The 19,232-nt window shown below is 41.1% G+C and overlaps 1 protein-coding gene across 3 annotated transcripts in view; it reads right to left on the minus strand.

Annotated features, from left to right (window-relative positions):
- Positions 1–936: 936 nt before the first annotated feature.
- The window catches only part of CCNB3 (cyclin B3), a 46,951-nt gene continuing 28,655 nt past the window's right edge, over positions 937–19,232 (minus strand). For all 3 annotated transcript variants that reach the window (XM_046673500.1, XM_046673501.1, XM_046673499.1), the window contains 5 exons: positions 8,823–8,960; positions 5,470–5,625; positions 4,525–4,674; positions 1,366–1,496; positions 937–1,146 (listed from right to left, as the gene is read on the minus strand). In XM_046673500.1, the coding sequence (XP_046529456.1) occupies positions 1,074–1,146; positions 1,366–1,496; positions 4,525–4,674; positions 5,470–5,625; positions 8,823–8,960 (648 nt within the window). In that variant the 3' untranslated portion in view covers positions 937–1,073. The remainder of the gene's footprint in view (positions 1,147–1,365; positions 1,497–4,524; positions 4,675–5,469; positions 5,626–8,822; positions 8,961–19,232) is intronic.

Consider the following 19,232-nt stretch of genomic DNA (forward strand, 5'->3'; position numbering starts at 1 on the left):
AAAGAGTGGGCAAGTGATTGATGCTTGCACTCACGGGACATGTCACTGATTTCACAGATGGAAATTTCTCCTCTTGACAGAAGATAAGTGCCAAAGGAGATTTCAGCACACCACTCCAAGCAGTTTTTTCAAATTTAGATTCTAGACAACCAAGTAACTATGAAAGTAGGGCTACATTTGGGTTAAATTCCCGATCCCTGGGAGCTGGCCCAGGGTCATAGTAGTTAAGTTTGTGTGCTCTGCTTCGGCAGCCCAGGGTTCGCTGGTTCGGATCCTGAGTGTGGACCTAAACATTATTCATCAAGCCATGCTGTGGTGGCATCCCACACAGAAGAACTAGACGGGCTTACAACTCGGATATACAGCTATGTACTGGGGCTTTGGAGAGAAAAAAAAAAAAGAAGATTGGCAACAGATGTTAGCTCAGAGCCAATCTTCCTCACCAAAAAACCATTAAAAAATTTTTTTTAATTTTTAAAAATCCTCATCCCCACCTATTCGCCATCTAGGAAAAGGCAAAGAAAGCAAGCAACCTGAGATGGGGACTAAAGGGTATTGGCCCACGCTCCCAGCTGCCCCAGATCTGAACAGTGAGGCCTGTCTGTCAAGTAGGGCTCTCTCTCCTTGGAGTAGGCACCCCACCCCCTGCAACGATGCTCCTTGTACAGACTCATCCATCAATTCATACCTAGCCCTATTCCTCTTCTGTGAAGAGAAAGCCTCCAAACAAAGAGGAAATTGGATAAGCTAGACTCTGAGGCACAGCCTTTACTAGGCAGGAAAAAACATCTTTGGGCTATGCATGGGGATCCTGAGCAATTAGAGGGGAGGTGAGCCATTTTAACAATAAACATTAAATTTTTATTAAATTTCTAATTAAATACAATAATTTTTTTCTCTTTCATAAAAAACCAAATATTTACAACATTAGGGTTTAGGAAAAGACAAACAGAGAGTAAAAATGAAGAAAAGTGATTAAAAGGCAAATTCAAGGACAGAATAAATACAGTCTATTTACATGCCTGCCTGGCTCTGGTGGTTGCTGCCAGAGTGCCAGGCCCTCAGCCTCAGAATTAGCAGTAGTTCAAAATCTCCTCCAGCTTCAATATGTCCAAGGGGGGAATTTTGGTGACTTCAAAGAAGACCCTGTAAAAAGAAGAGGCGTCTGCTCAGTGTAAAATAGGCTAAAGCAAGCAGGCTCCATGCAAGTGGGACGTAGAGCTCTTGGTTCCCTATCTTGTTTTAACCCTGGAGCAGAAAGTAAGGTGAAAAGTACCTGAATCTTCCTTTTCTGTTAAGTGAGGCTAGTCTGCACTTCCCCATGACTGAGAACAAACCCAGCCTCACCTGGAGCTTGGTACTTACTGATGAGAATACTTGGAATGCACAGTCTTGAGTCTATCACAAGAACGGAAAGTCAGCAGAGTGTTGAGCTGCTTGACCAAAGGGTGAAGATCAGAGGTCTTGTAGCCACTGTAATACTCCAGGGTAGGAGCCTGGAAGAAGTAACATTAACAGTGACTTTTACAACAGAAAGCAGACCCTTCTTCTGTCTCTACCATCCTATATCCAAACTTCGTACCCATGGTATAGGTAGGGCAGGTAGTCAAACATCTTAAAGACTTAGACAGCATAGACACTGACAAATGATTATAGGGTACTACCTAGATTAGGTTCCAGCTGCAAACTAGTGGTATGGCTATATCTATATGTACCAGTTGGATATTAGCCCTGGCTGTAGGTATTCACATAAGCTGAAGTCCACCAAAAAATCTAAGGAACAGGACTGACTTTGTAATTTACTCACTCTCAGGTCAAGCGCCAATGTCCAGGCAAACATCAGACCAAACTTGAGGTCCCAACTCAACAGCCAACAGGGACTTAAGACTGCTCCTCCTCTCTGGCTCTAACAGCTATCATTCCATACATTTATTTTTTCATTCGACTTTAAGGATGCCTGTTATATAGCAGAAGCAATAGAGCAGCATGTTTAAGAGCAACGGTTCTGGAAGCAAACTGCTTGGGTTCAAATTCCAGCCTTGAGCCAGTTATTTAATCTCTTGGTGCCTTAGTTTCACAATCTGCCAAATGTGGATCATTACAGTAATTACATGATAGGATTAAATGAGTTAGCCCTGTGTAGGATGCTGGGAATACAAAGAAGGCTAAGTCTCCCGCCCTTGAGGAGTCTTTAGTCTAGTTGGGGGAGACAGACATACACAGAGATAACTAAAAAAATGTGTGGAAAGTGCTATGATGGAAGACAGCATGGGACACTGGAGAAACAGAGCAGCAGGACCCATGACCTTTGGTTCGGAGAGTCACAGAAAGCTTCGTAGAGGAGGGAACATCTGAAATGGGTGGAGAAAGTCAAGTGGGAGCTCCACAGGTAGACAAAGGGAGATTTATTCTATAAGGCAGTGGTTTTCTAAAGATGTCTTATTTTCCCTGAACACCTTTTTTTCAAATATCTTACCTGGAATTGAGGGTAGTGGCTAGAAGCCCATCAATTTGGGTCCCTTTACCTTTTACAAGGCCTCTGAAATACTTTTGCAGGAATCCCAGGGCTCTAACGAAAACTGGAAACTACTGCCACAGGCAAAGGGCTGTCATTGGCATGCTGAGCAGGGGAGTATCACGTGGGGTAACACGTTATATTGAGTGCATTAAATAAGATTAACAGCCCCATTGTCACTGCATAGGTTCAGGCCTCAATGCTTCACATTGACTGTTATGAAAGCCTACTTGCTGGTGTTCCCACCTTAACACTCTCTTTCATCTAATACACCTTCTATACCGCTATACCAATACTATTTCCAAAACCCACAAACAGGAGTATGTTTGTGGGTTTCCTAAAAGACTTCCAATGCTTTAGTATACTTCCAATGCCTAAAAAACTTCCAATGCCTTAGTATAAAGTGGGTCCCTTAGCCTGGCATCAAAGGTCTCTCACAATCTGACCATACCCTTCCATTCTAGTCTCATCTCTCATCACTCTCCATTAATATATCCTCTGCTTTACTACAGGAAATGCCTTATTCTGCCCCAAATACATCACATTCTTTACTTATTGCCTTCACGTCTTTTCAATTATTGTTGCCTCTACCTAGAATGTCTCCTCTCACAGGTTCCTATTCATCTTTTAAGACCCAACTCAAAAGTCACCTCCTCTGTGAAGACTTTCTTATCTATAGAAGCAGTATATATAGCATAGAGGACTGTAGAGCCAGAACTTGGGTTCAGATCAGGGCCAATATTTAGCCGATACTCACTGGTACAGCCATGCCAAGTGTTAAAACATTGAAATATTTCTATACTGGTTAGCAAGCAGTTTGCTGCCCCAAGCCTCTCAATTGTCCCCCTCAGAACCTAAAAAGACTCTTCCAGGATCCAAGGGTCAAAACTTGACTCAGCATGGGGCCTCCAAAACCATGGCTTCAGAGCTATGGCCCGCATCGATTCTGATTATATAGTAAGTATATACTTTGACCACCACTCCTAGTTCCCAAAGACTAGCCCTGTCTCTCATTAGCAAAATATGGGCAGTTATTTCTCATCTGTAAAATAGGGATAATAGTACTGATCTTATAGGGATGTTGTGAAGATTAAACGAGTTAATACACAAAGTGCTTAGGCCACTGTCGAAGCACTCAATAAATGCTAGCCATTATTATTATTTATTCTTTTTCATCATCACCACTGCCATTTACTGAATGCTTTCTCTTCTCCAAGAAATTTCAGTATGACTTGTTCAAGTTCACACAACTGTTTATAGGATTCTTTCTCAGCACACAGAGCTTTCCCCATCAATAGTGGGTCTATGAGATTTCTACACTGGAGGGGCTTAGGAGCAGTTGGAAAGAATATGCTCATTTGTGAGCATACTTTTTCTTCTTGGATTGCATGTTACACATCAGTAAAAATTCATAGTTCTCTAAAGTTGCTTTTATTCACAATTTTTCATAAAATTGAAAAGGCATCAAATAGGAGTTTTATTTGTATTGGGGAAGGGGGCTTTGGGAGCCTTTCTCTTCAGAGAAGAGCACTACAGTATACCTCTGAGTCCCCCATTATATATGTGGACAGTTGTTTCCACTACTCTGTTCTCTGGGTCAGTGCTTTTCAAACGCTGTTCCAATGAGCTCCCTCAGGGGGCAATCTTGCTGAGGGGACTGCAAGGGGCCGGAGTGACATGGGGTCAGGTAAGAAGTGGGCCTACCCGACTCCCTGCTGCAACCAGAATAATTCTACATTAGTCTGTTTTGTAACATTGGTCTTTCAGGTAAGCTTTCTTTGGAATAAAGGGTAATGTGACTAAGAAAAATGAAATAAAATACTTCAAAACCATTGCTGTAGAAACTCTTTTGGCAGCCAGGCCCCTAAGATGTCAAGATGTCAAAGAATTCACAACTGTGGGTACAGGCAGTTTTGTTACTAAGTTTCGCATGGCTGTAATTTACACCTTCCTCCTGAGTCAACCCTGTGCTTTTAAATCCCTGCCCCATGCCCTCAGCAAGTGTTTACCAAGTGTCCGAGCTTCTTCATGTAGAGGGCCAGGAGGAAGGAGCCAGCAGCTAGCTTGGAAGCCCTCTCCTGGATATAGTCGTACTCCTGCAGGGTCATCTCGCAGATGAAGCGGGACAAGGTCAGTGTCTTCATGCTGGTACGGACACACTAAAGGCAGCAAGACTGGCTCAGCAATCAATTCAGAAAACCGGCATTAAGCAGAAGATCCCCTGCACCCACTCTCTCCAGTTATCTCACCTCAGGCTTAAATGACTCTGTCCCTGAACAATGAACCTCTCCTGCCACCATGACTCACACTAAGGACCCTACCCACAAAAGCACAGAATCTTTAGGGGGCATTCTGAAATTGGCAATGGGATTTGCCACCTTTAGGGTTTTTAACCAAGGTATCAAGTATGCTTATGGTACCCTCCCATCTCCCCTTTCTTTGAAGAGCCACAGCCCTGCAACTGTTAACTTTGCACCTGGTTCTGCCCTAGGAGGTGTTTCATGCTCCAAAAGAACTCCTTCCCTTTTCTGATTTGAATCTTTTTTTAAATTATAACCTATAACACACACATAGAGAAAAGTACACAACACACACTTGTAGAACACAATGAATAATTATAAAGGAACCTCCCCTGTAACCAATACTCAGGCGAAGGAAGAGAACTTTGCCAGCATCCCTCTCAAACTTCCCAACTGTCCTTCCTAATCAAAGAATCTTCTTCCCCTCCCCTACTCTGCCCTCACCTCAAAACTTCATAGATACACCATGGAAATCTGCAATTTTCTTCCCTCCATGCTTCAGAAAGATTGCCAATATAGGAGGGTGGATTGAAAAAGAAATTCCCCTGTGCCCAGCTGTTGCTTTCCCTTTTCCCACCACTCAGGCAGCTACTCTGGGGATGGAAGGGACTAACCCAGCAGTGGGAGAATGAAGATACACCTCCTCCCTCTTACCCTAGCATATCTGCGCAGAAAATGATAGGCGATAGGAATGTTGATATCAAATTTGAGGGTTTGCAGGATGCTGATTTCCATGGTGAGCATCTCATTTCGCTGATAAATATCATCGCAGATATACAGGAAGTCATCCACACAAGGTGGACAGGGCTCCTATGGGTGGAGAGGAAAGGCAGTGAAAACCAGGCAAAGACAGCCCACTCCTCTCTGCTTAGAGACGAAAGGCAGAGGGGGAGAGGGGTGAAGGTTAGGAGGCAATAACATTTCCTGGCATAAACCTTCAGAGTAGCTCTGAGAGCTGGCTTCTCATTGATTTGAGTGGCCCATCTGGAAAACAAAATCAGAAAGACAGGAAAGATCTGTCTAAAAACTGCACCACTGGAGAGAGGATACAGCCTCTCGGGGTGGATTCTTACAGCATTGAAAGCAGCATAAGTGGCACAGGCACTGGGAGCAGTGGGGAAATCTAAGGTCTGCTCTAGGGGAAAGGAGGGAAGGAGACCACGGAAAGGGGAGTAGAGATAGAAAATAAGCCTATACTTTGTGTCCTAGTCAATGGAATGAAGGAGAATGTTTGGGTGGGGGCACTGCTGGGGTAACAGGCAGTGAGAGAGAAGCAGACAGGCACAGAGGGAACTCAAGCAGAGAAAGAGGACTGCAGGGGGTGGGTGAATGTGCATGGGGGCTAGACTAGGAAGATCCAGGCCAGGCCAAGGGGGAGAAGAACCCCTCTTTGGAAGCATCTTCTCATGTCCTGCCCTCTGCAGGTTAAACCTTGGTTTTGGGAAGAGGACAAGGAGGCAGGAAGACCCCTAAATCTTGTCTCTAGCTGCATCTAACTGCCCACCTCAGCCTTCTTCCCACACCTTTCTCTCTCTCTCTATTTTCAGATCACAGACTGGAAAACCCTCTGGTTTGCAGGCAAGGAAATTGAGGCTCAGAGAGAGGAAGTAACTTGTTCAAGTTCACACAGCAACCTAGTGGCAACACCAGGGCAAGAAACTCTCCCTTCCATTGCTCTACTCACCAGAGGCTCCTTCCTTTCTCCTCTTCTCATACCACCCCGACACTTCCCCTTGCAAAGTCTTTCTATACTTCTTAATCCTGTGAGGGGAAGACACCCCTTCTCCAAAAAGCTTAGTGTCCTGGCAACTAGAGGAGAGGTGCTCCCTGTTCCAAGATTTGCTAAGAAGTGCCCCTCACATTCTTCTCCTCCCTCCTGCTCTCCGTTGTCCAGGGGCCCCCCAGCTGCTTTTTAAGCCCCCTTGAGGCTGAGGCATGGATTACTTGCTCAAGCTACAAGGATGGTCCTAGGTAAGCGGAGGGAGGAGCTGGGGGAAGAGAGAGGGAAGAAGAGAGAGGGAATGAAAGCAAGAGAATGAACCAGGTAGCAAGTGAGCAGGGAAGGAAATAAGCCAGGGACAGAGGGAGTGAGGGAGGGAGGGAAGAACGGAGAGAGGGAGAAAGGGAAGGAGGAGGCTAGGGAGCGTGGAAGGGAAGGAGGGAGGGTGAGAAGGAGGGAGAGAGCCAGGAAGAGAGGGAGCAAGGAAGGATGGAAGGGAGCAAGCAAGAGAGGGATCTCTCAAGAGAGGGAGGGAGGGGAGCAAGGGAACCAGGGAGCAAGTGAGTAGGAAAGGAAGTGAGCCAGAGAGGAAAACAGTGAGGGAGAGGGCAGGAGAGGGAGGGAGGTAGGAGAGAGAGGGAGCAAGGGAAAAAGGAGATGAGGGAAGGAGGGTGGGAGGGAGCTAGGGTGGGAGGGAGTCATCGATGCCAGGGTACCAGGAAGCCAGGATGGGAGGGAGGGAGGGAAGGAACAAGAAGAAGGGGAGAGAAGGAATGAGCATAAAAGGGCAGGGAGGGACAGAGGGTGGGTAGGGAGAAGCAAAGGAGGAGGGAAGGAGCACAGCATGAGAAGAGCAAGGGGAGGAGGGAGGGAAGAGTAAAGGAGAGAGGGAGAAACGGTAGGACAGAGGGACAGAGGGAAAAGAGTTAAGAAGAGAAGGAAAAAAGAGAGTAAGCAAGGGAAGGGGAGAGAAAGTGAGGGAGGGAGGAAAGGAGGGAAGGTGGGAAGGAGGAGGATGGAGTGGGACAGACAGGAGCAAGGGGAGGGGGGTCGGGATCATGAGGAAGGGAGGCACAGAAGGAGCGAGGGATGGAACAAAGGTGGAAAGGAGGGAGGAAGGGTACCAGTGAGTGAAGGAGGAAGGGATTGAGCAGGGGAATGAACGAGAGAGCAAGTGAAGAAGGGAGGGAGGGAGAGAAGGAGTGAGAAAGGGAGGAAGCCCAGCATGGAGTGAGCGAGTGAACAAAGCAAGGATGGAAGACGGAGGGAGGGATGAGAGAAGGCTGGAGGGAAAAGAGGAGCTAGGGAGCAATTTGTGAAAGTGAAGCAAGGGCAGCAGGAGAGGGAGGGAGAGAGGGAGGCAAATAGGGACCAAAGGAGGGAGAGTTGGAGTTAGGGAGAGAGGTTCAGGACCGCGGTAGGCGCCAAGTGAGTGAAGGAGGGACAGAGGCCAAATGCGATGTAGGGATAGAGCTGGGAGCTGGGGAGGGAGCTAACGAGGGAGCACAGAACAAACCCACAGTTCTAAATCTCTTTGAACTCAGTAAAAGTTGCTACTTCTCTGCTCCTAAACCCTAAAGTTTCATACAGCTAGCCTATCAGAAGGAAAAATGAGAGTTGAACAAGATCATTTAACATCTAAGCAAGAGGAAAGAATAAGAGAAATTAGATGGATTATAGTTAGGAAGGAAAGGCCAGCTACCTGCTTTTATACTGATACTGCAGAAATAACTATTTCACCTGAACTCACTACCATCTACACCTGGCCAGTTTCTCTTAAATGTCTCCAGTGCCCAGGTTTGGAGATGCTTTCTTATATATGTAGTTCAAGACCACCAGATGGAGCTAGTGGACAAAAAAAGGGGGCCAAGACAAAGAATTATGGACCAGAAGGAAGCTTTAAAAAGAACGACCCATTTAATTAGGCACATGCCCACATACACACATCTTCAAAGAGGAAAGGGAAGAACCTTGTTGATGCCAGGAAACAAACACACCACCACTGCCACCCACCACCAACTTTCTTGCTGGGGAAGACCAACAATTGGTAGGAAAAATTATTTGTGCGCATGTACGTATGTAATTGTATACACACACATAGGTACACATATATGCAAACGTATATACACATGTATGTGTATATGCGTTTATATACATATATTTGTGTACATACATGCATATATACCTGCATACATATACGCACACAGATATACATACACATATATATCCAGCTTAGCTAGAAACCTGATTGGTTAGTTCTCTCCAGGTCCCATGGTCTCAGGCTCACCTCAAATTTTGCTGCAATCAGAAAAGCAGTGGAACCAAGGAGTTGTAGTTTGTCTTTCTTGCACATCACCTCCATAAGGTAGTGATCCACCAGCTTCACTGCCAAGTACAGGGTCTCATGACTCATCTCAAAGGTCATCTGGAAGAATACACAAACAAGAAAGGAATCTACACATTGTTCAGCTCCAAAGCCACATCCAGATAGATCTAACTACCTGGTCTGTGACATTAAGGACAGAGGAGCTACCAGACCTGGACAGCTGGGACTCTTCCATGAATACGGGAACTGCTTCAGCTAAGACCCTGGTATTATCTAGCCCTACATATTTCCATGGGTAACCAGTCTTAGAAACCAGAGAGAGATTCTCCAGCTTCTCTGTGAGTACCTTGAGTAAACACACCCTCTCACTTTGATCTCCAATACTTAGATTCTTGCTTTCCCCATTTGCTACTTGTAGTGTAAACCCTGACAGCTGGCTTTTTTCTTTTTGTAACACAAGTGCCTGACTTAAGCTTTGATTGCCAAGGCATCCACTTCAAACATGGCTATCTCAAGTAAACACGTTGCCAGCCACACAACTAGGTAAAGAGCTAGGCCAACTCCCACCAATGAAGCTCCTTTGTTCTAGAGATCTTGGTCGGTTTTCATAACTGATCATTTGGGTATATTGTTTTTTCTCTTTCCAGGCTTTAAATTCCCACTCTTATGCCTTAAATTTATCAATAAAGAGTGAGCCCATGAAACCCTAGGCCCTCACCCTTGACCCCAATAAAAGCAAAAGCCCAAGCTCGTTCTCTCTCTCTCTCTCTGTACCTGCAACCTCACTGTGTGGCCTCAAGTGTGCTGTGTAATTTCCATGTCCTGTAAGTAACAAACCTTTATTTTTTCAAAGTTTCCAGATGGTTATTGCTGAAGGGTGTCTTGCAATCATAATGAGAACCACAAGGGCCGGTCCAGCCACAACGTTGGTTATCAGTAGGCTGAGACTGGCACAAAACACTACTACCTTATACAGAGACTTGCTTATTAGTTTATTCATTCATTAGTTTATCTTCCCAACTAGATATGCTATTAGAATATATGGACTGGAATCAAGTACCAATAGCACTATTTGGAAGTGAGCTGAGGGGTTAGAGAAGCCAGAATGAGATTAAAGCATTAGTAGTATAACTCTTCTTCCCTTCTCTCTCTTATTTATCCTTGTCTTGCCTTCACCAACTCCAAGAAACCATCTCCTATAGCCCTAGTCCCAGAGTTAGTGCTGGCCCATATAGCATCTTGGGGTAAATAAGAAAAAAGTTGCCTTCTTCGGGTGAATGCAGTGTTACAAGCACACATCTTATCAAGTGGACAATACCTTTATATGAACTAGCAAAAGGTGCCCCTGCCTCAGGGCATAGCAGCCTCATAGCCAGAATGCACAGCTTGGCAAACAGACTATGAACTGGATTCCATTGCCTGGTTTTGCCTTGGCTGGAGGCCGAGTGTAGGCACAATTTGCACTGTACACAGAGGTCCTACCCAGTCCTCAGTGATGCTTCTTCCTCACAGCCCCTTAGGTTCTTAGGATTCTAGTTCAACACCTCAACAAACGCACGAATCCCCCCTTTAATGTCTCCACCACATAGTTGTTCGATTTCTGACACACAACCTTCAAATACAGCCAGCCCAGTCTCTCTTTGAGTGGTTTTAACAGAAAATTCTTCCCTAATGAGTGGAAATCATGCTCCCTGTAAGCTCCACTTACTTCATTGGGCCTCCCTGTGTATAGAAGGCTACTACTACAATAAGGCTAATTTTACTGACTGGAGCCTAGATGACCAAAAAGTAGATCAATAAGGAGCATTAGAGAAATGGATGTATATTTGCATAGGCAAATTATTATCAAAAGATGGTTGAAGATATTGGTTCAGCATAAATACATTAAGTTTCTGAATAACAGAAATATCAAGAAGCTGTTCTTCCTGTTCCTGGGATACGGCCTTGGATCTTACAAATCTGTCTTTATTTGTTTCCTATTGCTGCTGTAATACATTACAACACACTTAGAGGCTTAAAACAACACATATTATCTTACAGATCTGGAGGTCAGAAGTCCAAAATAGTACTCACTGGGCTAAAAAAAATCAAGGTGTTAGCACGGCTATGTTTCTTTCTGGAGTTTCTAGTGGAGAATTGTGATTTTAGCTTTTAGAAGCTGCCTCCATTCCTTGGTTTGCGGTCCCTTCCATCTTCAAAGCCAGCAAGGGCCAGCCGAGCCTTTCTCACATTGTATTACTATCTTCCTCACTCTTCCACATTTAAGGACCCTTGTGATTAAATTGGGCCCACTTAGATAATCCAGGATAATCGCCCTATCTTAGATTCAGCTGATTGCAATCTTAATTCCATAGTCTAATTTCCCTTTGCCATGTAAGGTAATATATTCACAGGTTCTGGGGATTAGGATATGGACATTCTATTCTGCCTACTAGATTTTCCAAAGGAATGTCACAAGAAACGGATGGGGAGAGTTCACGCAGATGAAAGGTAATGACTACCACCTTAAGTATCAAGAAATTGAGGGCAAATAATTACCAAAAAACATGAGGCTAGGAAGGGAAAGCAGCAGTTCTCTGAGGATGATGCCTCTGTGAGCAAATGACAAAGCCAGTGCTTGTACAGCCTCCTTCCAGAATCTCCCATAGGCACTCGGCCACCCACGCAGCACATTATTATCAAACGGTAACATCTAAAAGTGCGGGTAATATCTGAATGAATGGTTGACATATGGAGTCAATAAATGTTTAAATCAGCAGCTGTGTCAGTTATAGCAATCCTCTTTCCTTGAATTTAAGACAGTACTCTTCCAACAGAATTCACCACTTGGGACTATTTGGAACAAGTTTAATCCTTCTTGTGACAGCCCTTCAGCCACTGAAGACAGTTATTATGTCTCCTATAAATCTCCATTCTAGAACAAATATCTTGACTTCCTCTAACTGTTCTTCATATGATATGGTTTTCTGTCCATCAGGCACCAAATGAAGAGCCTATCTTTGTGCCAGTTAGAGAAGAGTGGCAGCGCTCCAGGTGACTTTAAGCAGTTAGACCAAATGTGGACAAGAGGCTTTTCAGTATAGTAGCAAAGTTCTCTCCATCATGACTGCCTTTGGCTAGTACGCTCTTCCAATTCATCATAACAACTATTCTCCTTATCTGGAGGTGGGTAAGAATAAACAAAAGGAAAGTGATAAATAAGTCAAAAATAAAGAAAACATAAAGATTACTCTTATTTTCAGACTAAGAGACAAATCTGACAAAACCCATCTCAAAGTCCAAAACTCAAAGACCACCCTCCACAAAGATGAATAAACAGAAAATCAACCAGGTGTATGAAAAAGAACAAGTGATTTTTCAAGGAGAAATGTTCCGAGGGACCAGAGCAAGCACCTACTTATGAAACCTTTTCACTCCAAAGAACTGGAATAAACTTTTCAAAAAGTATACTCTCAACAAGATCTGAGAGGACACTGAATCTATGAAAAGAGAACACTTTGGGATCCAGAAAGATTGGTTTCTGATGAAAAAGCAATTACTTAATTAAAAAAGTAATAGAGGCAGTGAACAGTATATCAGATTGTGATAAAAACCAATGATTCCAAAGGCTACTTTAAGAAATTCTCCCAGAACTGAGAGGTAAAAGAGAGTTGAATATAAAACTTGAGACACAAGGAGAATAGATTCTGGAGATACACACACACACACACACACACACACACACACACACACACACAGGCAATCTAAATGAAAGAAGGCAGAAGAGAAATAATAAAGAAATAATAGATAAAAATTTCTCTGAGGCAAGGAAAGATTGAACCTTCAGATTGAAAGGACCCACAATATACTGGACCAAATTAAGGAAAACAGAGCTACATCAAGAAATGTAAAAAATAGTTATTCATAGGGAACATAACGTACTAAATGACCAGCCCTGGTGGTCTAGTCGTTAAGATTCAGTGCTCTCACTGCCACGGCCTGGGTTCATTTTCCAGTCAGGAAACCACACCACCTGTCTGTCAGTTTTCATACTGTGGCGGCTGCAGGTTGCTGTGATGCTGAAAGCTATGTCATCGATATTTCAAACACCAGCAGGGTCACCCATTGTGGACAGGTTTCAGTGGAGCTTCCAGACTAAGACAGACTATGAAGAAGGATCTGGCCCCCTACTTCTGAAAAAATTGGCCATGAAAACCCTATGAACAGCAGTGGAGCATTATCTGATATAACATGGGAAGGTGAGAGGATGGAGCAAAAAGACCAGGCCCTGTTGTACACAGAGTCACCAGGAGTCAGAATTGACTCAACAGCACTAACAACAAAATATATTAAACAATAATAATCTGGATCTAAAAGTTTAGATTATTTGACTAAAAATAGAGGAAGAAATAAACTAAAAGTATGCAAGTTATCTTATTTGAGGGGCAATTAGTAGATCAGGTCCACCAAAGGGGATGGGTAATTAAATAATAACTATATCCATATAATAGAATATTATGCAGCAGTCTAAAAGAATGAGGTAGGTCTATACTTATATAGAAAGATTACTAAGACTTAAGAGAAAAGAGCATGTTGCACCACAGTGTGTACAGCATGACCTATTCATATAACAAAAGTATCATAAAGCCCACACTCATTATAAAGCTGTATTTTTATATGTGAATATATGCATGTATGTGTCTGCATTCATATATTACTCATATAATTTAAGATTTTTTTTAAATGATAGTCAAAAACTTAATAAAAGTGATAAGACACACACAAAAAGACCAGGAAGGATATATCCTAAACTATTTGTAGTTGTTACTTCTGAACAATAAGAATAGAGGAAAAGAGTTATTGATTTTATACATATACATACACAAACACACATACACAAATATATATGAATACATACACACATATTATAAACATATTAATTTTGTAGTTCAAAAAAATTGTATGGGGCAGAGATGTTAAGTCGGGATGGAGGGGGTGAAAAAATGGCAGGAGAAATTAACTAAATAACAATGATTGTGAATGGTTACCACACTGCTTAGACTTTGATAAGTTAAGCAGAAAAAATAAATTAGCATATAAATTATATAATTATTAAGACAAAATTAATTGCTATAATGATCTTTGTGCCCTATAGAGAATACATATTTTCTTCAAACACGAGTGAATCATCTATAAAAACCCATTATATCTGAACCCATGAAGAAAATCTCATTAATTTAAGAAAAGCAGAAATTATCTTTCAGGTCACATTCTTCATACACAATACAATAAATCTAGAAGTTGGCAATAAAAGGATAAACCAAACAACTAAAGAAAAGCAAAGCATTTGAAAAACATACTAAGCACTATTCTTAAAGAAAAAAATAAAACCTAGGTCAAAGAGGAAATAAAAATTGCAATTACAGATTATTGAGAAAAAATAACTACAACACAATTTTCAAAACTAATGGGATAAGGTCAGAACTTTTACTTAGAAGAATATTTATAGCTTTGGAACTTTTATTATGAAGTCAGAAACAATTCAAAATAAATCTTAGTAAAATAATAACGATGAAAGCAGATGTTGATGAATTTTTTAAAAAGAAAAAGTTACACATTTTTCCATGGGTTGGTTCTTTGACCAGAGGACTGAAAGAATCTTTTGCAAGTAAAATTGAGGAAAAGAGAGCATGTACATGCACTCAAGCACACGGGAGCAAGGTAACACATCACACACAACACTATGAATGAGAAAAGAAATAATTACAAAGGATCATAACAGAATATCATGTAAAATGTAAGATAATTATGAAAATATCCATGAAATGGATAATTTTTTAGAAAAATATAACTATAAAAATGACTCAAACCTTAGTAGACCAATAGCCATCAATGTTATTAGAAAAGTTATCAAAGAATGACACATATAAATGGCATCTATGGGTTCATAGGCAAGTTCTTCAAGGAAAATATAATTCCTGTGTTAAACTTAGTACTGTAGGAAAATTTCCCTAATTATATCAATAAGCTAGGGTAACCCTGGTACCACAACTTAATAAAGACAGCACCCTTCACCAAAGACTTAGAAAGGAACCTTACTTATGAATACAGAAGCAAAAATTCTAAATAAAGTATAAGCACATCAAATTCAAGAGTAAATTAAATAAACCATAACTAAGTTCAGCAAAGTAGATGAATACAAAGTAAATACAGAAAAAAAAATCAATTGCTTTCCCAATATATCAGCAATAAATTAAAAATTAAAGGAAAAAGGATAACACCTATAACATTAAAAAAATTTCTTCAATCCCCAAGAAAAACCTTTTTAAGTCAGTCAGACCAATATAAAGAGAATCTTTTAAAACTTAAAATTATAAAAGAAGATGTAGTAACTACACAAACACAATACAACTGGCTTGAAAAGTTCAACACTGCGAAATCCATGAGTTCTCCCTGAACTAATCCCATTGGGCTATTTTTGAAAACTTGACAAAATTATTCTACAGCTCACCTGGAAGAATTAATGTGTAAGGACAATCATAAATATTTTGTAAAAAGAGGCAATAAATGTATTACAAAGCCATAATAATAAAAACAGCATACTACCGATGTTAAAATAGACAAACACACCGAAGAATAGAATTCGAAAGACCATAAACAAACCCAAGTATATGTGATTAAAGATATCATTTCAAACCAGTGGATAATGAAAACCAATAAATGGTATTAGAATAAGCGGATAATGATTGGGGGAAGGTGTATTGTTGCTGACACCAAAACAAATTCCAGATAAAGATTTAAATGTGAACACGAAACTATAAATGTTCTAGAAAAAAGTTCAGAGGAACATTTATATAATTATGACTGGAGAAGACTTTTCTAAGCAAGAAACAAATCTTAAAACCATAAAGGAAAGAATAGATAGACCTGACCACTTAAATGCAAATGTTCCTGTACATCAACCTAAAATAACACAGTAAAAATTTTCAATTATCAGATGGCAAAAAATATAACATCCTATGCTGCTAAGATTATAGAAGATAATCACTTTCATTCAGTATGGTAAAAGTACAAATGGGCATAACACTTCAGAGGGACAGTTGCCCTAAAGGGAGGCTGGTTATTTCAAAATAGGAAAGAAGAAAACATAGGACAAAATCTGGTTGTAAAAAGAAAGTTGTAGAAGAAAAGAATCTTAGGAAAAGAATTTTATGAGTGGTCAGTTCTGGCTAAGATTGGAATGAATAAATTTTAATATCAAAATAAGCCAATGCAAAATTAAAATCTAGCTTTCTTCTCTGAAGAAAGGACAAGGTTTCCTGGGCTATCAGTCTGCTGGTAAAACAGACTGTGAAAGCTTCTTTGCCTTTAAGCAATACACCTAGAAAACAGAGATTTTATGTTTTATCAAAATAATTTCCTGTGTTGTTTTTTATAACTTTACCAGGTCTTTAATTACTCAGGAAAATGCAATCATCTTCGTATTGAAGGAGTTAAGTTTTGCTTACAACTATGTAACCTTTTGTATTTGCCTTTGAAACCTGTTATCGTTACTTTGGTTAAGTAGATACCTAAGTATTATTTCCTAATGCTCTGTGATCCTATTTGGTCAAGTGTCTAAACCTTTTGATATTTTTGACAAGCTTCCTAAAATATTCAAATTCTAAATGACATCTTTTCGACCTGGATGTAACTTTGGGATTTTCCAGAGGGCACCTGGACATTTCAAAAGATTTACTCCCTCTCCTTATAAAAAAAGAGATATTACATTAATTAGGCTTATTTGGTATGTCAAATTACATAAGAAGCTTGGTTGAATAAGTGATAAACCTTTTTAGGTTATACTGTATGGATGAATGTTACTAACATGTGTTCTAGAAATTGTATTAAATTCCTAAAAATCTGGTATGTCCTAATATAATTTTATAACCTGTGATTCCAGTTACTGTCTAAAATGTGTCACAAAAATACCCAAATTCTTCTTGTCAATTGTATTTACCCATTGCCTTTTTTTTTTTTTTTTTTTTTTTTTTAAAGATTTTATTTTTTCCTTTTTCTCCCCAAAGCCCCCCGGTACATAGTTGTGTATTCTTCGTTGTGGGTTCTTCTAGTTGTGGCATGTGGGACGCTGCCTCAGCGTGGTCTGATGAGCAGTGCCATGTCCGCGCCCAGGATTCGAACTAACGAAACACTGGGCCGCCTGCAGTGGAGCGCGCGAACTTAACCACTCGGCCACGGGGCCAGCCCCTACCCATTGCCTTTTTTAAAAAAAAGATTGGCACCTGAACTAACATCTGTTACCAATCTTTTGTTTTTTCTTCTTCTTCTCCCCAAAGTCCCCCAGTAGATAGTTGTACACTCTAGTTGTAGGTCCTTCTGGTTGTGCCATGTGGGATGCTGCCTCAGCATGGCTTGAGGAGAGGCACCATGCCCACGCCCAGGATCCAAACCAGCAAAACCCTGGATAGCAGAAGTGGAGGGTGCGAACTTAGCCACTCGGCCCCTACCCATTGCCTTTTTAAAAAAAAAGCCTTTTGTCAGTTACAAACAGTTATTGTTTTACTCTGATGCTTTTAAAAATATGTTTCTTTTTCAAAGAGATTCATGAAAAAGACTTTGACAAGTACTCTGGAACACAGGTTTGATAACTTTAAGATCATAACACTGAACTGGGTGGGAGTTTTGGGAACTCAAATGAAGGACTCATTGCTTCAATGTTTTGTTTTCCAGATGTAAAGGACCCCTTTATTTCCTCCCCTTTAAGCTATTCTATAATTTACAGCAATTTTTTAAAGTGTATCTTTGCAATAAGGGTTGAAACATTTATCTTTTTCTCTTTGCCTGACCCCTTCGGAATTCAGCAACTCCTAAGTATTCTTTTCATGATAACATTTGTATGTATTTGCATGGGTTCAGTGAGGGTCTGTTCTCCTTGTAGCAGGACACAATTGGAAATATTGGCTACATTACCAAGGCTTTGGCTAGAATGTTATATTCATGAAAGATGTACATAGACTCAGAAATGACCAGACGGCTTTAAGGAACTGCTTGAAAAACTGGCCTAGTGCCCTGTTTACAAGGTTTCAGCAAAGGAATCTTTTAAAAGAGCTTATATGGTCAATCACTATTCTGGCTGGATGTATATAAATAATCAGGCCAAGTTTAATAAAAACAAATTAGTTTTACTATGATTATCTTTATTTTAAAAAGGGGGTTATTGTAGAGAGAGAAATTATGTTTGCACCTTTGTAGATATTAAATTCTAATCCATTAATTGTCTTTAAGCTTTTGTTATACCTGAAAGCTGGACTGGATCCTAAATTCTTCCAGTTTCCTTAAATGTCTGAATACAATACTCCAAACTGATGTTTCCAATTTTACTGCCCTTGAAATCTCTTGGAAGGGACTATACTAGGCCCTCCTCACTACCTAGATGGCAGTCAAACTTCAGGGATTCGAGCCTTGGGTACACCTCTCACAGGCAAAGAAGGCTCCATCTGACATCTGGTCCTGAACAAATGCTGGAGACCTCCAAACCAAATTGACTAGGAAGAGAAGCAGCTGACCTCTGAGGCAGACAGCTTTCCCAAGATGACTGGACCAGGCCTGTATACCCTCTTCCCACTGTTGTTTCTTACTTTATTTTCTCCCTCTCTTTCCTGGAAGGACAATGCCCTTGTCCAGATTTCCCAGTCCCTTGCATAAGGGGGAAACCCCTCTGATTACTGGATTTGCCATCAGAAACCTCCATCTGTCAAAGACAGTAATGATCCCTTAGTTAACCCTATAAGTAGTTTCACTGGGATTCCAGATGCTGTTTTGTCTAAATTGCTCTGCTGGGCCCATTTTACCAACTCAGGGTGCTAAGTCCACCTAAACTCATTTCTTGTTTTAATTTAACCCAGCCTTGGGAGGGGAAAATAAGATCTTTTGAATATTTGTATGAAAAATTCTGTGGGGCAGCCAACATAACCCAGGCCATCTGTAAATTTCTCCATATACCCATATATTTAGGCAACCTCTTGGTATGTAACAACATAGTATGTGAGCTTTGGTTATATCATGCTAATGCCTCTATTCCGATGAACAAGTCCATCGATTGTATCACTTATGCAGGAGCCTTATGTACAACCTTGATTACATTTTCATTTGTGGAGGTTTCAGTAATGGCCTTTATGCTTGGGCAAGTCATTGCCTTGATAGCTGGAGAATACAAGGACAGTGTGCCCTTGCTGTACTCACTGTCTCTGTATAAACAAGAATCTACCTCTCACTGGTCTCTCCCACTGAATCCCTGCAGTCACTCCAAACAAGAACTTCCAGGAGGCATACATGACTCTGGGTTTGCCTCCATGGGAAGAGCTTTCTTCCCATGGATTGGAGTGAGTGCCA

Source organism: Equus quagga, chromosome 10 (assembly GCF_021613505.1).
Source record: "Equus quagga isolate Etosha38 chromosome 10, UCLA_HA_Equagga_1.0, whole genome shotgun sequence".
Lineage (NCBI taxonomy): Eukaryota > Metazoa > Chordata > Mammalia > Perissodactyla > Equidae > Equus > Equus quagga.